Below are 19,026 nucleotides of genomic sequence, written 5' to 3'. Positions count from 1 at the left end.
TGATAAACAGCTTCTCAGACCATACGCTGTTCAATGTCTGAAAATCGTTGTGTCTGTTGATTATATTTTATTTGTTTCTCATAAAAGAAACCACCAACATTTCTGTATGTGCAAATGCCACATAAAAGTATTTTGACACACTTTCCTGTAAACACATTTATGTATAATAGAAGTCCAAGAACATTAACTGAATACTTTACTTTTTTTATTTCGTTTTATCCAGCTAAACTGGAGAAATACCAAAAAAAGTGCTTCTGTCTACTTTTTGGTTACTTTGAAAAAACACTGGTTTATACTTTTATTTCTCCACAGGAGTTGCCGAAGGCTGAGTCCATTGGTCCCACTCTGATCTGGCCTGCCGTGGCTGACGTAGATTTCATCATGGCCAGTGGTGAGCTTATATTCGATATTGGCCAGCACAGTGCTGGTCTGGACATCACCCTCACACCCAGCGTCGGCTCGTCAAACCCCACACCCAAACGCTTTCGCGTAATTCTCTCCGAAGCCACTGGAGGTGCCCGGGTTCACCCAGCGTATGGCATGGCAAATGTGACTCTGGTTTCGGACACTGAAGCTCAGGCCGTGTGGGCACTGCTGGACCAGCTCCATCAACCACTGGATGAGACACTGATCAACCGTGTACTGCAAGGGCTTATTAATAAAGTCAGCGTAGACATGACGCACGAACAGATGACCGCTGTGCTGGACGCAGCAGGGAAGGTGAGGATGAGTGTGTGGGTTTGCCATTGTGTATGAGTTTATATAAGTAGCATGTGTTTATATATGTTTTTTAAAATGTGAAGCTGGGCAGAAATTGTGTTCTCTGTAGCCTAACTAGGGAGATGGTGTAGGCAAGCCCACAAGAGGTTTTCTAAAATGTGGACACCCCAGAACTTGCTCATCAATATCATCAGTAAAGAAAACTAGAGCATGCAGTGTTATAGTCAAGTCACTTAGACTTGAAATCCATGCTGAGTCTCCAAGTTGCCACTCAAGTCGAGTTCATCAAGTCTTGAAAGGGTTGTGTGAAATGAGAGAGAGGATGTTGCCACCATTAAAAATTACATTTAAATTACTTTAGCTCCCTTAATGAAATGTAGTAGTTCATAATAGTGTAGTCTGATGTTAATTAATTAATGTTATTTCAATGTTGAAGAAACAGTAATTTACACTGACATTATGTACTTTACTTAAACAGTGCAAGTCAAAGTAGGAGTCTCATAAGCCCAAGTCAAGGCTTAGGTATTAATAAAATTGAGTCCATGTATAGGACTCAGGTGCTGTTCATCCGGTCTGAACTTCCTGACGTCGATGAGGAGCTCTTGGTCTTACTGGTGTTTGGAGGATTAGATTGTTATTCCACAAGGTTATGAATCTCCTCTGAATAAATTGATTCATCTCTGCATGAAATCACCAGTGTATCGTCTAGTGCCAGGTGAAGAATAAGCTAAGGCCTTGGCCATTAATTTATACAGTGGCATATTAAGTAAAATGGTGTTAAGCAGAGAATTAATGATTAGACTAAGAGCTAAGTTCTCTGATTTCCAGATTTAGAGTCATATGTAGGGCAGTGGAGGTGTAGATGATGTCCTCACTAGATCTGCTGATTCTGTGTGGCTGGGTTAATGGCTTTCGTATGAGGCAACACTAGGTATTGATGATAGAAGCAAACAGCAACTTGGACTTGTTGGACTTGGGAACTACATGTAAAGACAGAGATAGATTAAATATAATGCTGTATCAGCTGATCAGCACAGAACATGCTAGAGGAAATAATCATTTACATAAAGATGATATTATTGGTTAGCTTTATGGATTGGAATGGATTATATTTTGAAAATGTTCTCATGCTAGATCTTGAGTGAGGCCGAGCAGACTCCTCTGAAAGACAGCAGTCACGCTTTGACCTATGACCTCCTCTGCGCCCTTGCCAAACCAAGCCGCAAAGACACACGAGGCTTGAGTTATTTGGCCACAGTAGCCGAGCGTTTTGCCTTCTCACTGGTCAGTGACACACCATGCAGCACAGATGGCCAGAGGTAAGAGTTTCAAATATACCATTGCATGATTTAAGTTGCTGGAACTATAAGCCTCTCTGCTGTACCAAATGGGAAATTTTGCATAAAAGTGATTAATCCTAATATGGCTGTTATGGTGGGGATACATTGCTGTGATCATATGTAATGCTAACTGACCATGACTGGCTTGAGGCCTAGTTAGCATTTCAGGTAATGTAGTGTGCAATTAATATGTTAAAATATGTTTAATCTTCATATTCTTTTCATCAATTAGCCATGGATCCAGCTGTACTGTTTGAAGGTCCTGTTCTTCTCTTTTGAGTATTGTATGTTAATTTCAGTTATATAAGCAATATAAATAAAATTCCTGGAAATAGGTTAAACCACCCACACGCTTAGTAATCCTCCTGATGGCTGCTGTTTCACGTTTATGATTTTTAAATGATGTTTTATGGTCATTACTGAAATTGAGCCAAGCACCTGCAGGGCAAAAATCTCTGCTATGCTATGCAAATTAAGTTTTCCCCTGTCAGTCGTAAAACCATTGAGGGGATAGGTTCAGGTGAAGGTTAAATGTGTGTGTTAATTTTATTAAGCAGATATTCAATTATGTAACTGAATTATCTGACTCCAGTTTATAAGGTTAATGTAACTGATTCCAATCAATTATCTTGTCTAAATCTCTCAGTCTGGAATACTGAGCTTTTCACTATTTGATTCACTGGTCTCAGAGGCCTTTATTTAAATTTTAGTCATGTAGTGATTAATCACAGAGTGTCATTATAAATATGCAAGCAGTAGCCTGTATAGGTGTTTGTCAGAGGTTAGAACATCAATTTAACTTAAAAAAGAATGAGTTCTGAGGGAAGAAATCCATTCTTTACCCAATACAAAGAAAAATACAAGCAATAAGTAAAATGGAATTAAAACATACAAGACCATGAACAGAGCTGAACCAAGAATTGGATGAAGTTGGAATAGCATCAGTGACAGATGGAAACAGTGTCTGCACTGAGATGGGATGATAATTTTTCTAACACACTATGTGGTAGATGGAAGTCTCTCACAGCTTAAGAGTTGCAACCTTTTATTCCCATGAGTGAACTTTCAAAGTCCTATATTGTCCTTGACCAAATGGAGCCAGGTTGGTATTTTTTAGATAAGGCAGCTGGGGGAGACCAAATGTGATGACCAGAGTGATCAAAGGAGTCCCAAGTGGGGGAGAACACAGATCACCCTTGTGTGTGTGTGTGTGTGTGTGTCACCTCAAATACAGCAGAACATATGGTCATATTGTTTAAATGTTATTTCCTGAATTGTTCACTGTGAAATATGTGTTAAAATGACACTAAATATGACAGAATATACTGGTATGATGTAAATACAAGTGATCAGCTTAAATCCTTTGATAAAGGAACTTGCCTTGGGGTGTGAATTGACTCAGACCAGCACATCAGACCTGCCCACCCCCACACAGCACCCTATGCACTTGTAAAATCAGCCCTTTTGACCCAAACAGAATACAAGGGTTAACTTTGATTCCTCTATGCAGTTCCTACAGAGGAAGGACCCTGGACACATGCCCTTACTTCACTATCACAGCGCACCACTGGTATCCCACAGACATCAACGCACACAGCTTTACAGGCACGAACGGCGATACCTTCACCCTGCCCGATGCCCTGCTGGAGGTGCCAGTACTGCCTGGGGGTGGCATGTCTCCCTTCGCCTGCCAGAAAATACACTTCATTGAGTACCACACTGAGCACTGGTTCCTCACTAACACAAAAGCCAGCGCTCTCAACAACAAGGTGAGCAAAGCCAAATGTGTTTCATTTTCAAATCAGCAGGCAAATTACCTTACATTACATATTCAGTACATGAGAAATTCTGCTGAGAGATGGGTTTGGTACATTTTTAAATTTCCAAATGTTTGCTCCTAGCAATTGATTGTTTGGCTCTGAGATAGATGTTTATTAGTAAGTCATTGATCCATGACCTTTTATTTATACTTCCTGCAGAAGTTCATGTTTCATGTTTGTGTAAGGAAGGTTTCATCAGATCCTATTCATATTTCAGGTAGTAGCTGCAGGATTTAATTTAAATGCATAGCTTAAAAATGTAGGTATTTAGGTGTGTTTAATTAAAAAGTTTACAGATTTCAGCCATTAGTTTTATAGAATAGCAGACACACCTAGTATACTCAGTAAAATAATAACTCAGTCGTCATAATAATAATAATAATAATAATAATAATGATGATGAGAAGAAGAAGAAGGGAATACTATTACCATCATAATAATAAAAGGGGAAAGGATGAAAAATAAGGTTCAGTTTTCACTGCAAAAAAAGACATCTAAGGAAGTGAAAATATCTTCAATATAGTCATATTTATCTAGTATTTCCTATTATAATATTACCATAGACCTATTTCTATACTTTATTATTATTATTATTATTATTATTATTATTACTAATTTCAGGCTTGAAATAGTCTTGTTCTATTGGCAGATAATTTTACCCATTTTAAGCATTAATTTCTAGAAAGAAGCAAAATGACCTGCCAATAGAATAAGAAAATTTAAAGCTTAAAATCAGTAAAATAATCTTAAATCTTGGTTTACTGTAATCTTACAGTAGGAAATACTAGATAAATTTGACTATATTCAATATATTTTCACTTGCTAAGATTAATAACTAAGATTAATAACAGTGTTTAAACTAGCACCTTTTTTCAGATTCTTTTATTACAAAGTTTCAAAAACAGTCACACACTTACATTAAAACATAATGGGCACTTACTCTTGATTCTTAAATATACATTTTTAATGGGAAAATCACAACTGGAATTAAGAAGATATCATCCATATAAGAAACTTGACCAATGCAATACAGTAGAGATCAACCAAAACCTCCGTTTGATTGGCTTTAACAACTGTCCAGATGGTGGCAGTGTTGTTCAGTCAGTGTGTTAGCAGTGAGTGGTTCGAGTCATGGCTCTTCTCTCTTCTCTCTGCATGCTGTAACTGTAATTTACATGTGTTGTTTATTAAAGGAGAATTACAGTTTGTCAACACTGCAGTTTCCCAGAAGAAGATGTTTGTGTATTCCTGGTATTCTGTCATAGATATAAACTTTGCCAGTTTGTTATTTATGAATATTTTTGTTTCTTGTGTGTGTGTGTGTGTGTGCACACATGCGTATGTGTGCAGGTATTCTCTGTAAGTCTACAGGGCCGGGGGTCCAGACCTTTAACAGATGGTAAAGAGGTGGTGTACCGCATACACACACCAGACCGCCGGCTAAAACCCCGGCAATCTCTGTGCCTTCTGTGGAACCAGGCAGCTGAGAGGTAAACACACACACACACCTTTGTCTTATTATCATTGTGAGGACCTTTTACTGACATAAATATTAATGCAGTTAATTAATGCTATGCAACACCTAAATCTATCTCTAACCCTAACCTCAGTAACCAAAAGGAAACCCTTTGACTCTCCATTTATTTATTTATTTGTTTATTTATTTATTTATTAAAAGCTGCAATTTTTCAATTTTCCTTGTGGGTAGCAGCCAAATGTCCCCACAAGGCCAAATCTCTCAGGTATTTCTATCCTTGTGGGGACATTTGTTCCACTGATACGATCATTGGTCATAGAATCTTGCATATTCAGTTTAAATCTGTGTGAATATTTATTTTATTGGTTTCTCTCGTTCAGCTGGCTGTCTGATGGTCAGTTCTGTCGAGTAGTAGATGACAGCGAGAACTTTGTGGAGTGTGCCTGCTCACATCTGTCCATCTACACAGCGTCCGCTGAGATCGACTCTCTGTCTTCATACAACGAGGCTTTCTACGCTGCAGGCTTCATCTGCATCTCAGGTTCAAGCCTGATTAATTCTTTAAACACACCACAATAGACCTGGCGAGTTAAGACTCGCCTTCTTCACAGTAACGTGTTTCATTAACCTCACTCTTTAGTTACAAAGATTACAAATCTGCTTTGTTTGATATGTGTTGTGTCTCCTTTCACAGGTTTCGCCTTGGCCATCATATCTCATGTGCTGTGCTCCAGATTCCCCATGTTTGCTGCCAAACTGCTCACGCACATGATGGTGGCCTGCTTAGGGACACAGGTAGGACAAGTTCTAAATGAACAAACTGTTCAAAAAAAGTCACTTCAAAAAAGTGCAGTTTTGTGAGAGGCTTGTTCCTTTTTCTCCATCCGTATAGGGTCTATTTTTGCAGACGAAAACATAACTTAGACTGTTTTTTCCTGTTTTTGCCCAGTTGCTATTCTTATGGTCAGAAATGAACCCACCTACACTGACGTGGGTGGTGCGACAGAGAGCATGACATTTGAAATTTGCTGACACAAAGATATTTTTAAACCCACTTTGGCCCAAACTTGTGCAAACTTTACCATCTTTCAGGACCTCCTTTTAACTCAGACACAACAAAGTAGCCTTAAAAAGAAGGCTTAAAAGTCCATTCCCATTTCTTAGCACACAATTTTGTAGATATACAATAAGATATATACTTGGATGCTTTTGCCAAGTATTAACTGAATCATTTTATTCATAATAAAAAAGAACAAACAGCTCAGCGACTACTAAATATGATTCAGACAGTTCATGGTTCGTTACACCAGAAAGACATCATGTCTGACTAAACAAATTAAACAAATAGAGCTGAAATAAACAATGTCCCAGAGGCTCACAAATGTAAGTTAAACACCCACATAAACACATCACATGGCAAGAAATGCATTTGTAATGAAATCTCTAAGTGAAATACACTCACCATCCACTTTATTAGGAACACCTGTACCAGTCCTATACAGGTCAGTTAATGTTCACATCACACATCAAAATGTCAGTGTCATGACCGTGGCATGGTTTTTGGTGCCAGACAGACTGGGTTGAGTATTTCAGAAACTGCTCATCTCCTGGGACTTTCACTTTAACAGTCTCTAGAGTTTACACAGAATGGTGCAAAAAAAAAAAAACGAACATTCAGTGAGCGGCAGTTCTGTGGATGAAATGCCTTGTTGAAAAGAGAGGTCAGAGGAGAATGGCCAGAGTATTTCGAGCTGACAGGAAGGATATAATAACTTAAATATCCACTTTTTGCAACTATGGTGAGCAGAGAAGCATCTCAAAATGCACAACACACTGAAACTTTGAGGTGGATGGGCTACAACAGCAAATGACCAAAAGACCACATCAGCTTCAACTCCTGTCAGCCAGAAACAGGAATCTGGGGCTACAGTGGGCACAGGCTCCTCGAACCTGAGCAGCAGAAGTTGGAAAAAAAAAAACAGGTGATGTGTTTCCAATCATCAAATGTCCAGTTTTGATGAGTTGCCTTATTTTTGCATTTGCATTATGATAATGAAGAGCCAAGCTTTATGCAAAAGAGTTTAAAAATAACATATTTAAGTCCAGGTGTAGCAGTATAGAGCAAACATCTGCTGCTTTCTTCTACACTGGCCCAAACGACTATGCATATCCTTAGTTTATAACAATCTATATGAGACAATATGAGATGACGTCCAGGCCCAAAAATCTTCAGCTTAACAGTTGACTACTTTGCACTTTAATCCTGTCCATTATTTTATTGCAGAATGGGTAAAATAACATGAGGTTATTCAGAAAGATGAAAGAATGCAGTGTAGAACCATGTAGTCTTCTTTTTGAAACCATGCTCACCAGGTGATCCTTGCGTACCTCTTTTCTCCACGCCTTTAATGTCCATTCATAGAAAGATATTTCTAGGAATTACATGATAAAAGCTTGGATGAACACATCTAAATAAATCCGTTTGAGCTACCAGGGTGACAACCCAGCTATCTCCAGTCTCCCTTCCCCATAAAACCAGAGGAAAAGGAGGGGGGGGCAAGTGGCTAGTGGACTGATGCTTGTGAACAGGTGACCTTAACCAGAGTGGGGATTTTCCACTGGTCCTGAATTAGTATTGTGAAGCCGAATTACATGACGATGCTCATGGCTTTAGCACGTCTCCAAAAACCTGTATGCATTCTGTCATTCATTAAGTGTTTTTGCTTTTTCTCTCTTGTCACGCACTGTTTTGAATGGAAAATTCCATGCTGGCCATTTCGAGCAGCTGTGCGTCTTACAGTGACAAAGGCTGAAACTTGTCTGTCTTGTCTGCTTGTACTGTCAGTTTTAATGCTTTCTATTTGGAGAAGGAAAAATGGTCACACTTTCTAAAAAGCCCAGTTTTGTAAATCACTATAACTGTGCTTATAGTTTTTTTTTGTAAGTTGGAAATGATTCCTTGTCAGCATTTTATAACCTTCAACAATAGCTTGCGTCACTTGAAGAATTTAATGATGAGTTTTATAAAGATTTTATAATAATTCATAAATATTACAGTTGCTTTATAATTATTCAAAAGTTATAGAGCTTGTGCAGTAGATAACATGCCATTTTAATGAAAAATGCCACAATGATTGTTATCAAAGAAGTACTTATTAGCACATTATTAGGGCTTTATGGGGCATTATTAGAGTTTACAAAAATGCTTAAGCGGAAACATGACCAACTTACAAAGAATTTTAAACATATTTTAAACACATGCTTCATAGAAAGTGTCATCAAAGACAACTGACACAAAAAAGTTTAGAGTTATTTTTTTAACTGAAATCCTTTTTGCAGTGCAGTCTATCAGTAAATTGACAATGAAACCATTTCTGGTGTTTTGGCTTTGCACTTTGTACTGATGTACATTGCCTACAAAGATTTTGTCTATATATAGTCCTGCATTTTATTGGTTTATCTGTAAATCAACAATCATGTGGTATTTGGCTGCTCAGTTGTTTTCTTGGCCAGCTCTGTCATTGTATCATTAGTTCATGCACAGCCAGGCTAACCAAAGGTCTAGATTTGATTCTGGCTGTGTAATTTGAATGTGGAGTTTGTTTGAATTGTTGTCGTTCAACATGAGAACAGAGACGTGGCAGCACTAGTGAAGCAGACCATCAGGAAAAGCAGATTAAATTTGGATATGTCAAAAATCAACTGTTTGGCAAAAAAAAAATGAAGAGCGCATTGGTGGGGTAAAGACTAAAATACATTTAGGCATGAAAAACTATCTAGGATGTCAGAAAAAATGTCAAAGTTTACGGTACAGAGAAGATTAGAGCAGCGTGACCTCAGAGACTTCACAACAAGATATCACTGGTAAAGCTTAAACACAGAAAGGCAAGGTTACGTAGTGTCATATAGCCCATTCTGGAGTGTTAGAATGAGGAAAGTGTAGAGAGAAAAGGAACTGGTCATGATCCAAAGCATTTTATTTTATTTGAGAAATGTGCAGGAATATGCATAAGGCTCATTTGCCTACAGCTTTAGGAAAAAAATATTCCATCTAGCACTGTAAGGCAGGAATGTGAAACTAAAATTTGTAAGGGTCCAGGTACATCAAATTCCTTGCTCACAAGGTATGGATAAGCAACTAACACACTGAATAGCAATGATAGCTAAAAACACAAAACGTTTGAGTAATTTTAGAGATTTTTTGTTGAAGTCTACTAAATATATTAAGTTATGCCACAGCACAGTTGTGCAGATCTACAATCTGCAGAAAGTTTGTCAGAAGGTATGCATTATTTTGTATAATCACACAGCTTGGACAGAAGACACTTTGCTAATCAGAAGAGAGAGTATAAATAAAGTGTAGTGAGAGTCGAAAGTCGCTGAACTATGGCCAGTATTTTTTTTCATACGTTGATCAGCTCTTTTTTCAAGTGTTTAGTTTGATCCAGTGCAATATTTAGCTGGGACACTTTCACGTTCTATATAGAAGACTACAACAGAGGACTCAGGAAAGGTTTCAAGCAGAACCACTTTAGTGAACTATGCTAAGAACTATGCTAAGCATCTCACATGACTTATTCAAACTGAGGGCTGTCATCAGTCACACATGATTTGCAGCCAAGTTATGTATTTCAAAGGTTGTGATTCTTTAAGGATTAGTCATAACAGATGTAAGTACCTGTGAATTAAAGTTGTTTTTTTTCTGCACTTTTTGTCATTATTTCTTTTAAAGGTTTTAGAGGACAGGGTCAAAGTATGCCACTCACACGTGCTACTGTAGCACACTCATCCTTCAATTTGATCTCTTTTTTTTATCTGTGAGCTACAATATCATATTCATGGGGTATTGCTAAAATAATTATTTAGTCAGTTTAGTAGGCTTCATTCTAATTGAGTTTAAACCAGCATTCTTTACAGGACAGGAAGGCAGTGGTGGCACATCCATATGGGCACGTAGGGCAGAGTCTGACTATATATATCAGCCATCCAACAAATATTAATAAAGTCCTCATTCACAACTCCATACATATTCCACTGAAATACCAATTATTCCAATGTTTTTTTAAAAGGTGCTATTTGACAGATATAAGCTAGTTACACAGTCACTAGACAGCACATGCACTGCCCCACTTAGCTTCCATAGCATTATTATTGCACCTAGTGGTCAAAAATGGGAGCTACAACTAGTGCAAATAGAGATCCGTTGGGGCAGGACTTTCTCTGCCCCATGATCGTTCTATGAACATTTTGGTTGGGGAGGAGGAGTGGACAGGACAGTTAATGACAGGGTTGCCAGATTGTTTAACAGTAGTTTAAACAGACTCAGTGGCCACCAAGATCTTGTTTTATAACAAACAATCTGAGTTAAATTGAATAAATTTCCACAAAATGGTAATTGCAGACCGTGTGTCTATGATGTACGGAACCACTACTATTGCAAAGACTGGGAGAGGAAAAGGGAGATTATGGAGTGGATAATGTTCATGCATGTGAAATACTTGTTTCCCATGCAACGGCTAAGGAGAAGAAGAAACATGTCTCCCAGTGCCCAATTATTTGGTTTGGTTTCAAGTGTTTTGTGTGGTTTTTAAGATGTAGCTGGGCTGAAAATTTTGTTGAAACCTGTCAGCTCTGGTTAGTGATATTACCTTGAACACAGTTGAAGGTACGCCTAAAAGCTAAAAGCTCAAAACTTTTGCTAAACTGTATACTGGATGACTGCATGTTGTCGACTCTCAACTGGCAATTACGGAGTTACTCTAAAACTATTCATTAGATAATAGCCTGTAGCATAAGTCAAGTGTGATAGCCTCTCGACTTAATTTTGTTTGAGGCTACAAGCCCAAAATGGCAAAATATTAAGCTTTTAATGGTCTTAAACAACAAATCAGAAAATGAGCAAGAATTAAACAAATGCAGTCCTGAGACCTCCTGTGGCACCATTTGCTCGTTTACTTTTGCTGCATTGAACTGTTTAGGGAAAAGCTAGAAACAGGGAAATTCACTTATATAGTCTTGTATGTAAAGGTAAAATCATGAAAATGATTAAAATCTTTGATGTAAAATTCAAACTAACACATGTCTAATGTCTAACTAATGTCTGGTTGTTCAGAATTTTCCAAAAATATCTTCTGGGATGTTTTTTTTTTAAAGATTAGTCATTATTTGGTTATCTGCCACACCTGATGCAGCCCATCAAGGGCCTGATTACAAGCTCATATATGGAACCAGGATGGATAGAGCAGGGAGAGACAGTACCTGGCTACAGTATTTGTTTAATTCTTGCTAATTTTCTGACCAATGATTTGTCATTAAGACTATTAAAAGCTTAATATTTTGCCATTTTTGGCCTGGCCCATTCTTTTTTTTTTTCTGCCGAGGAATGTTTGTCATTGCTGTAGGTAAGATTAAATTCTTCCCTACTTTCTGATTATTATCTGCTTTAAACTATGAACTCTTCAACCTCTTATAAGGAATATGTTAGCAGCCAAGAAAAACCTACTCACAGCACTAAGCATTCCCACTTGATAATCTTTGAGAGAGAACTGAGACTTACACATGACTCAGTTTTTCCTGTAATAATAAGTACACAGTAATAGAAGAGTACAGCTCATTTTTTCCAGACTGTTGTATGATTTGATGCTGCGACGCTGTCGACGCTGTCAACCCTGTCGCTTAGCTTTGAGCATTTTTCTCAGGTTGGCTGTGTTTGTAATTAATCACTGCTAGTGCTCTATGCAAGAAGAAAGTTCATCAGCATTCAGATTTATCTGTTGCTGTTATCCACTGACCGTAGATTTAACCCAAAAGATTCATACAGTCCTTTCTGTCAACTGGTAACTGATTGCATTGATTTCTTTGATGTCTGCGTTTTGGCAGATAGTAGCATGCACGCATTATCATAACTATGCAGTTTGGCTGCCGGCCGAGCATTGACCTACATCAGGTACACAGCTGATAAACAGGGGGCATCAGTGGGTTACCTAAAAAAAAAAAAAAAAAAAAAAAAACGATCAATATCAGCTGGAGAGGTCAAGCCACCTGTCTCTCCTTCTGTCCTTCCTCTCACAACTGAAGATTGTAGTGAGTGGAAAGTTACCCAGTGAAGCTCACCTGGCTTTGTGTGTCATCAAGGCTAGGGCTCTTCATATGAGCGGCAATAACACATTTAACTAGGGCAATTAGCTAGCAAGCCTGGGCAATAAAAAGGTCTTTAGCTTCAAATGTATGCAGGCTGCACTCAGTGACAGTGCAAGGTATAGAGCTACATGAACACACAGAGACGTAAACATGTACATGTCAGGAACATAAACAGGTGCAGTACCCACGTGTGTGTGTGAGTGAGTGGTTATGCAACGTGAAATCTAAGCCTGTCTTCTTTTTTTAAATCTAAAAAAGCAATCTTCCTCAGCTCCTTGGAGATTTCAGGTCCAGGATTATGTGCACAACATAAACGTCTTAACTCCTACATGACAGAATTTTATATACAGTTTTCCAGAGTTTTATAAACTCTGCAGCTACTACTGAGTACATGAAGTCAAATATTTACATAAGGATATCTTATAGCACGTATGTACTGTACATCATGTTTCTCACTTTTACACAGGGTGGAATAGAAACCAGTACAAGCAATGCTTAAGGGTGCTTAAGGGACACTAACATCAAAAACATAAATGTATACATGTAGACAACTACACGTAACAAAGACTTTATCACTTTAATGAGCTGATAACCTTTAATCAAGATGCGTGCGTTATTGTTTTATATGTTTAAACAATTATACAAATGTAATTAGGATTTTTTTGGCCAATACAAATGACAGCTGCATGTTAATCCATCCTCAAGTTTCTACCCAAGCATTAACGTTTAACACAAAGTAGACACCTTATTGTACAGTATGGTAACTACACACTAATTAATGAGTAAATATGAAGTAATTACAGGTGATGTCTGGTACACACATTTCATGTTGACTATTCAGGTACACAGAAACATGGATAAAAACTCCATGTTTTGGGTCTGCTTAGATGGAACTGTCATTGTAAATCAAAACTGAGTGATCAACTTTATCCTGTGATGAAATATTTTCTGATGAAAGTATTGTCTTCCAGGATGACAACATTCCCATTTCCAGGACATGAAAGATCACTGAATGGTTTAATCAGAAGGAAAATGATATGTATGTAAATCATATGCTATGACCTTCACAATCACCTAATCTCAACCATGTTGAACACCTTTGAGAGATTTTAGAGTGGCGTGTTAGACAGTGCTCTCAATCACCATCATTAAAACACCAATCGAGGGAATATCTTTTGGAAGATTGGTGTTTATTCCTCCAGGACAGTTCCAGAGACTTGTAGAATCTGTGCCGCTGTGCACTGAAGCTGTTCTGTTGGCTTGTGGTAGCCTAACACCTAAAACACTCCATGTTGTTTTTAATTATTTTAATTACTAATTATTTAATTACTGAGCATTTAAAATAACTGAGTAATTATCGTACTACTGCACAAAAAAATGCTGTAGACCGAGTAGTTTTTCATTTAATTTGTCACCCATGTATGTATAGTTGTTGAAACTAATATAGTTGGTGCATATTTGGTGCAAATTGAAAATGTACATGCACAAGTAATGTGAAATGAATACCAGGTATAAAGCAGTACATTGTGAATGGTGAATAAGATCCATATTCAGACATGAGATTATAAACAAAAACATATATACTGTCAGGTCAGTTGTTAAATGATTACATATTATTATTATTATTATTATTATTATTATTATTATGTAATTAAAGAATGTCTTTTCAGAGTAAAATGTGGTGTGGTAGTGCCACTATTATGTTACTTCTTAGCAGTGAGTATACTTGTTATTAATTAATGCTATGCTACACCTAAATCTATCTCTAACCCTAACCTCAGTAACCAAAAGGAAACCCTTTGACTCTCCATTTATTTATTTCCTTACATTTCTGGTGGCAGAGGACTATTTTTCTTCTTCTACTCATTTTGTTTAGACATAACACATTGCTCTCAATGCTAATCAGGTAAATTTTCACTCCAGGCACCGCAGGCATTTTTCTCAGAAAAATAGGTACTTTTTTGAAAGGAAGTCGTGAATTCTCAGACCCCATACTCGACTGTAGTTGTGTATTATTACAGAATGCTTTACACTTGGCAGAGTCAATGAGTCATTTATTTATTTTTAGGGTTGTAAATTAGCCTGGCTTTCACACGTACAACTTTACCACATCTGCTTTCTGTAATGCAGCTTCCTCTCTAACTGTAAAGTTATCATGAGAGTTATTTCTCCTAGCAGGACCATTGCATGTATCATTTGTTTGGATTCATTTATGATTAGAATTTCACTCCTAACTTGGTGGCTAGTGAACTGATTTTCTGGAGCCGGTGCACTTTATTTTGAGATCTTTTGACACCGATGGTTTCAGTAGTAGTGTTTCTTGGCACTTCTCTTTCTCAGGAATAGAAAAATGGACAGTTAATTTATCTATGTATGAAGTCCATTAATTTCTCATTTGTACATTTGTATAATGTGGTTCTTATTTGCTTGCACTTGTATGTTTCCATGTATATACCCATTTAATATGCTCTGGACTCAATTCCAAACCATATCAACACTCTTATCAACAGGAACAACACTTTTCAGAGATATTCTTCCTGGCCTGACAAAACTGCATTTATTATTGCCCAAGACAGGAAACAGATCAAAGAAGTGACCAGAATAAGCACTACCCTTGTCTAAAGTACACTAAAAGCTCATGTCTTACAGGAAGTGAAAGTATTGTAGTCATGACGTGAACCATTTTGTTTATATCTGCTGTCTGGCTCAACTGTTCAGCCATGAGAGGCAGACTCAAATGGCCGAATTCTGCGTGACGCATGTGAGCGAGTTTATCCTGACCGCTCATTTACTGTAATGAGCCAGCCCCAGATTACGTCAAGGATAGAGAGAGAGAGAGGATGTGTGAGAAAGCCAAGAGAAGGGAAAAAGCAGTCCGGGTCTCTACGTCCTCATCTCGGCCTCTCTTCCTTTGCTTTTGCTGAGATGTGTGTGAGTGTGGGTATGTGTGTCATTACACTCCCACACTCCCACAAACACAGTCAAGTGAATCCAAACAGCGCGTTGGTCCCACGACTCAATCAGATTAGGCAACAAAGGCCATTCTGGGTTGCCAAATCAAACATAGCCATTTTCTCCTAATCTAATAGGACTCATGCTTGTTCATTTGACATAAATCATTCGACTTGTTCTTCTCATTTAGATGTCTGGTTCAAACTGGTCAGAGCCCTGCACCGTTTTTTTCCCTTGTGTTAGGGAAATTGGATGCACACTGTCCAGGTCAAGACCTTGCTGCTCCAGATCACGGCGTACCTCAAACTAATTGCTAACCCCAGTGCGGCACTAACATGATCTTCTCTAGTGGGGGTGAGGGGCCATTACAGGATGGCTAACGTTACCACCTTGTGTCGCCTGGCCCAGCTCAGGGCCTGTCATCAACCAGGCAGAGCGTTTTCTGATATCATCCTTCATGAGGTGACCAAGGAGGAACACAGGAAATAGAAACAGTGCACTGTATCTCACTTTGTCAAAACACACAGAAGAGTCATCTTGTAAACTGCTGAGCTTTTGAGGTTTTCCCATGAGGATCAAGCTAGTTGTTGCATAACAGTGAGTGTTTGCATGACATGACATGACACAACAGCACATCTTCTAGTAACCTCCTATTAGAACATGATGCTGATGACAGCTTTATGCTCTTCTACACTGTACAGTGTCCACATAATTCTTATATAAATCTGTCACTTTGAAACCTTCATGAAGCATTGTATCTTGGCTAGTGCTTTGCTGTAGCTTCTTTAGTATAATCTGAATGTGGACTCATAATCTTTCTGATATTTTATGGTGCTTCACCATAGCTCTGGCTATGCAGAGACTCCACTATGGCAATACCAGTTGTTTGCAGGTGATACCATTATTTAAATTCAATTCAAGGTTCCATCTAGTACCCCAAAGGGTTCTTCAGTTTGTCCCTTCAGGATATATCTCCTCTTATAGATCCCTTGAGCATTCAAAGCACCCTTCAGGAACCCACTTAAGATTAAGATTGTAGGGTATTAATTTTCCTATTGAACAATGTTTCACAGCTTTCAGGTTAGTGATTAATGAAAAACAGCTTAAAGGAAAAAAAACACCTGAATGACTTACATAATAATATTTATAATTAACATGTGATCTTAAGTAGCGTCCAAGATATATTTTGTAATAAAATTCCAGGTTGACTTTTTAAAACCACATTGTAACTGCACTAGCAATATGACATCAGACTGGTAAACAACCACTAATATGTCAGTTATATCAGAAATCCACCACCAGCCAACAAATTAGCACCAGATTCGCTAAGCACATTACAGATATTCCAATATAAACATATTTATCGTGTTTTAGGCTGAACGTTTCTTTTAAGCTAGCTGTTTAGAAACTCAAAACTCAATCAAATACAGCCACTTTCCTTGTTCTCTCTAAAGCCACTACCCCAAAACACATACCCACAAGCTGCAGAGGCTACATCTAAATGCAAGTACATGAGGTTGAGCATTTTTAATCTACAGGCCAGTAGATACGCCTCCTTCTTCTGATTGGCTGGATGTTGGTTGGCTACATCATTTGGTTCTGATCCCATTTCCAGGACCTGTGATAGCCCTAGTGTTTGTAATTTTTTTTTCTCTGAACCTTTTTATTGACAGCTGCTAGAATCTGAGGAGAACTTCATCAAATATTAAAAAAATCACAATATGGAGTCAGCAAACACTGCCCTACCTTCCAAATACCTGACAGCTAATGGCATTTCCTTCTTTGTTGAAGTTGTGTAAGAATACGAATTAATAATGTGCATAAAAACTCATTTATTTGGCCGTAACAATATCAGAGGAATTTTTTTATAACAAGTAACAACATATATCATTCTGAATTGCACACTATGAGCTTTGCTCTTTAGGCCTACTGTCTGTGTTTTCTAATATGATAACCTTTACCCTTCAGACCTACTTTCTTTGTTTTTCCAAAGAGAAAAGAGTGTATGTTTGAGAGCAAACACTGACATACCATTAATCTATGTCCATGTGTATGAAGTCAAGAAGCTCAGACCATATTGCTTTCTCTACCAACAAGCAGCAAACTCAAAAGTGGACCACATAGAACCTTGAACTTGTGTAAAGAGGTTTGCAAATAAAAATACTGATCTGACCTTTAACACAATTCTCTTTGCTCCAAATACATATTAACGAGGTTTAGCTCAGGTTCTAGAGTTTTCTATAACTTGTCAAATCTTATTTTCAGACAAATGCTAACCACAACTTTGAAGTAGCATAAGTTTAATTTACACTATGGATCTCTCAGTTCATCCCTCTATTGTGCATCTGTTGCTTAACCACACTTCTAAACTGCAGGCCAGATTTTGGGAAATGTTCTTGATCTCCTGCAGTCTTGCATATATAAATGAGATATCATTTCTTAGTCGCATACATAAGCGCTGTGCTTTGTCAGTCATTCCTACAAAATAATTTCTAGTCTCAATTATGCAGGTTGTCCATTCAGCTTTCTCTTTGCTGGTCACCTGTCTGTGCAGCTGATCACTAGCCCCTCGAACCACTGGACAGATTGCACTGGCTGAATTATTTTTGGAAATCCCTATACATGTGGGTGATCCACTTAGCCTGAACTTTGGATGGTAAAAAGGGGACAAAAGTCCAGCTTCACCTCACAAGCAGCCCTACATGTCTGTTGATTACATGTGGCCTTATGCCAGTAAAACTCAGCTGAGTGAATGTGAATTATTCAGGCAGTAGAGCATACTACACGTCTGCTGTTCTGAAGTTGTAACACATTCACCTAGATCTGATTAACCATCACAATAGGTAATCAACTGTATGTATGCAGTTAGGTTTATCCAAGCTTCTGGGAAGTACTGACTGAATGAACTTTTAGCCTCATAAGTGAAATGGGCTGTTTAAAGTCCACTTTTCACAGTCTTGGATAGTGTGAAGTGTGTGCATCTTGCATTGACCGTCAAGAATAAACGGAAAATACACTGGAAGCAGATTAGAATATAAATAAAGCAATAAAGCTTAAGCCAGAGTATACAGGATGTGCACATGCGTCTACAGGATGTGCATAAAGACATGGGAAAGGAAAGCATCAATGATTAATTTTATTAAACCCTATGGCTATTTTGGGATTCTTTTGTCTCTGTTCCTTGACTACATGGCAGTTTGGTTGGTGTTACGGCAGCTGATGCTCTGATACTCTTTGTCCCGTTGCTAGTCAAGCAAGCAGTCTGCATTTTCTGCGTGAGCTTTTCGGTATATGTTTTTCAACAGTTATTTGAGTGCACCTGTAGGGGTCACTCTATAGCCACACTCATCACTGAAACACATTGTGAAAATGGGTCCTTGCTGATCTGTCCCAGAACGAACTTCACTGCTTGGAATACATTACTTGGAGTCAAGTAATCCTCCAATCTTGTATGTCATCTAGCCATTAATTAACTTTTAATGAATAACCCCAGTAACAAGCAGTGAACAAACTGATTAAGTATCACATGGCAGGTTTGACATGATTGCATCGAGATGGCATGCAAGGTAGCACAAAA

General features: G+C 38.0%; 1 protein-coding gene across 2 annotated transcripts in view; it reads left to right on the top strand.

The window, feature by feature from the left end:
- The window catches only part of adgrv1 (adhesion G protein-coupled receptor V1), a 131,437-nt gene that overhangs the window by 71,154 nt on the left and 41,257 nt on the right, over positions 1-19,026 (top strand). For both annotated transcript variants that reach the window (XM_034299190.2, XM_053228924.1), the window contains 6 exons: positions 313-720; positions 1,855-2,039; positions 3,580-3,829; positions 5,231-5,370; positions 5,738-5,898; positions 6,052-6,152. In XM_034299190.2, the coding sequence (XP_034155081.2) occupies positions 313-720; positions 1,855-2,039; positions 3,580-3,829; positions 5,231-5,370; positions 5,738-5,898; positions 6,052-6,152 (1,245 nt within the window). The remainder of the gene's footprint in view (positions 1-312; positions 721-1,854; positions 2,040-3,579; positions 3,830-5,230; positions 5,371-5,737; positions 5,899-6,051; positions 6,153-19,026) is intronic.

The sequence above is a fragment of the Pangasianodon hypophthalmus genome, chromosome 24 (genome assembly GCF_027358585.1).
Source record: "Pangasianodon hypophthalmus isolate fPanHyp1 chromosome 24, fPanHyp1.pri, whole genome shotgun sequence".
Taxonomy (NCBI): domain Eukaryota; kingdom Metazoa; phylum Chordata; class Actinopteri; order Siluriformes; family Pangasiidae; genus Pangasianodon; species Pangasianodon hypophthalmus.
The sequence above is the reverse complement of the archived record's forward strand: the minus strand, read 5'-3'. Positions and strand labels throughout refer to the sequence as shown.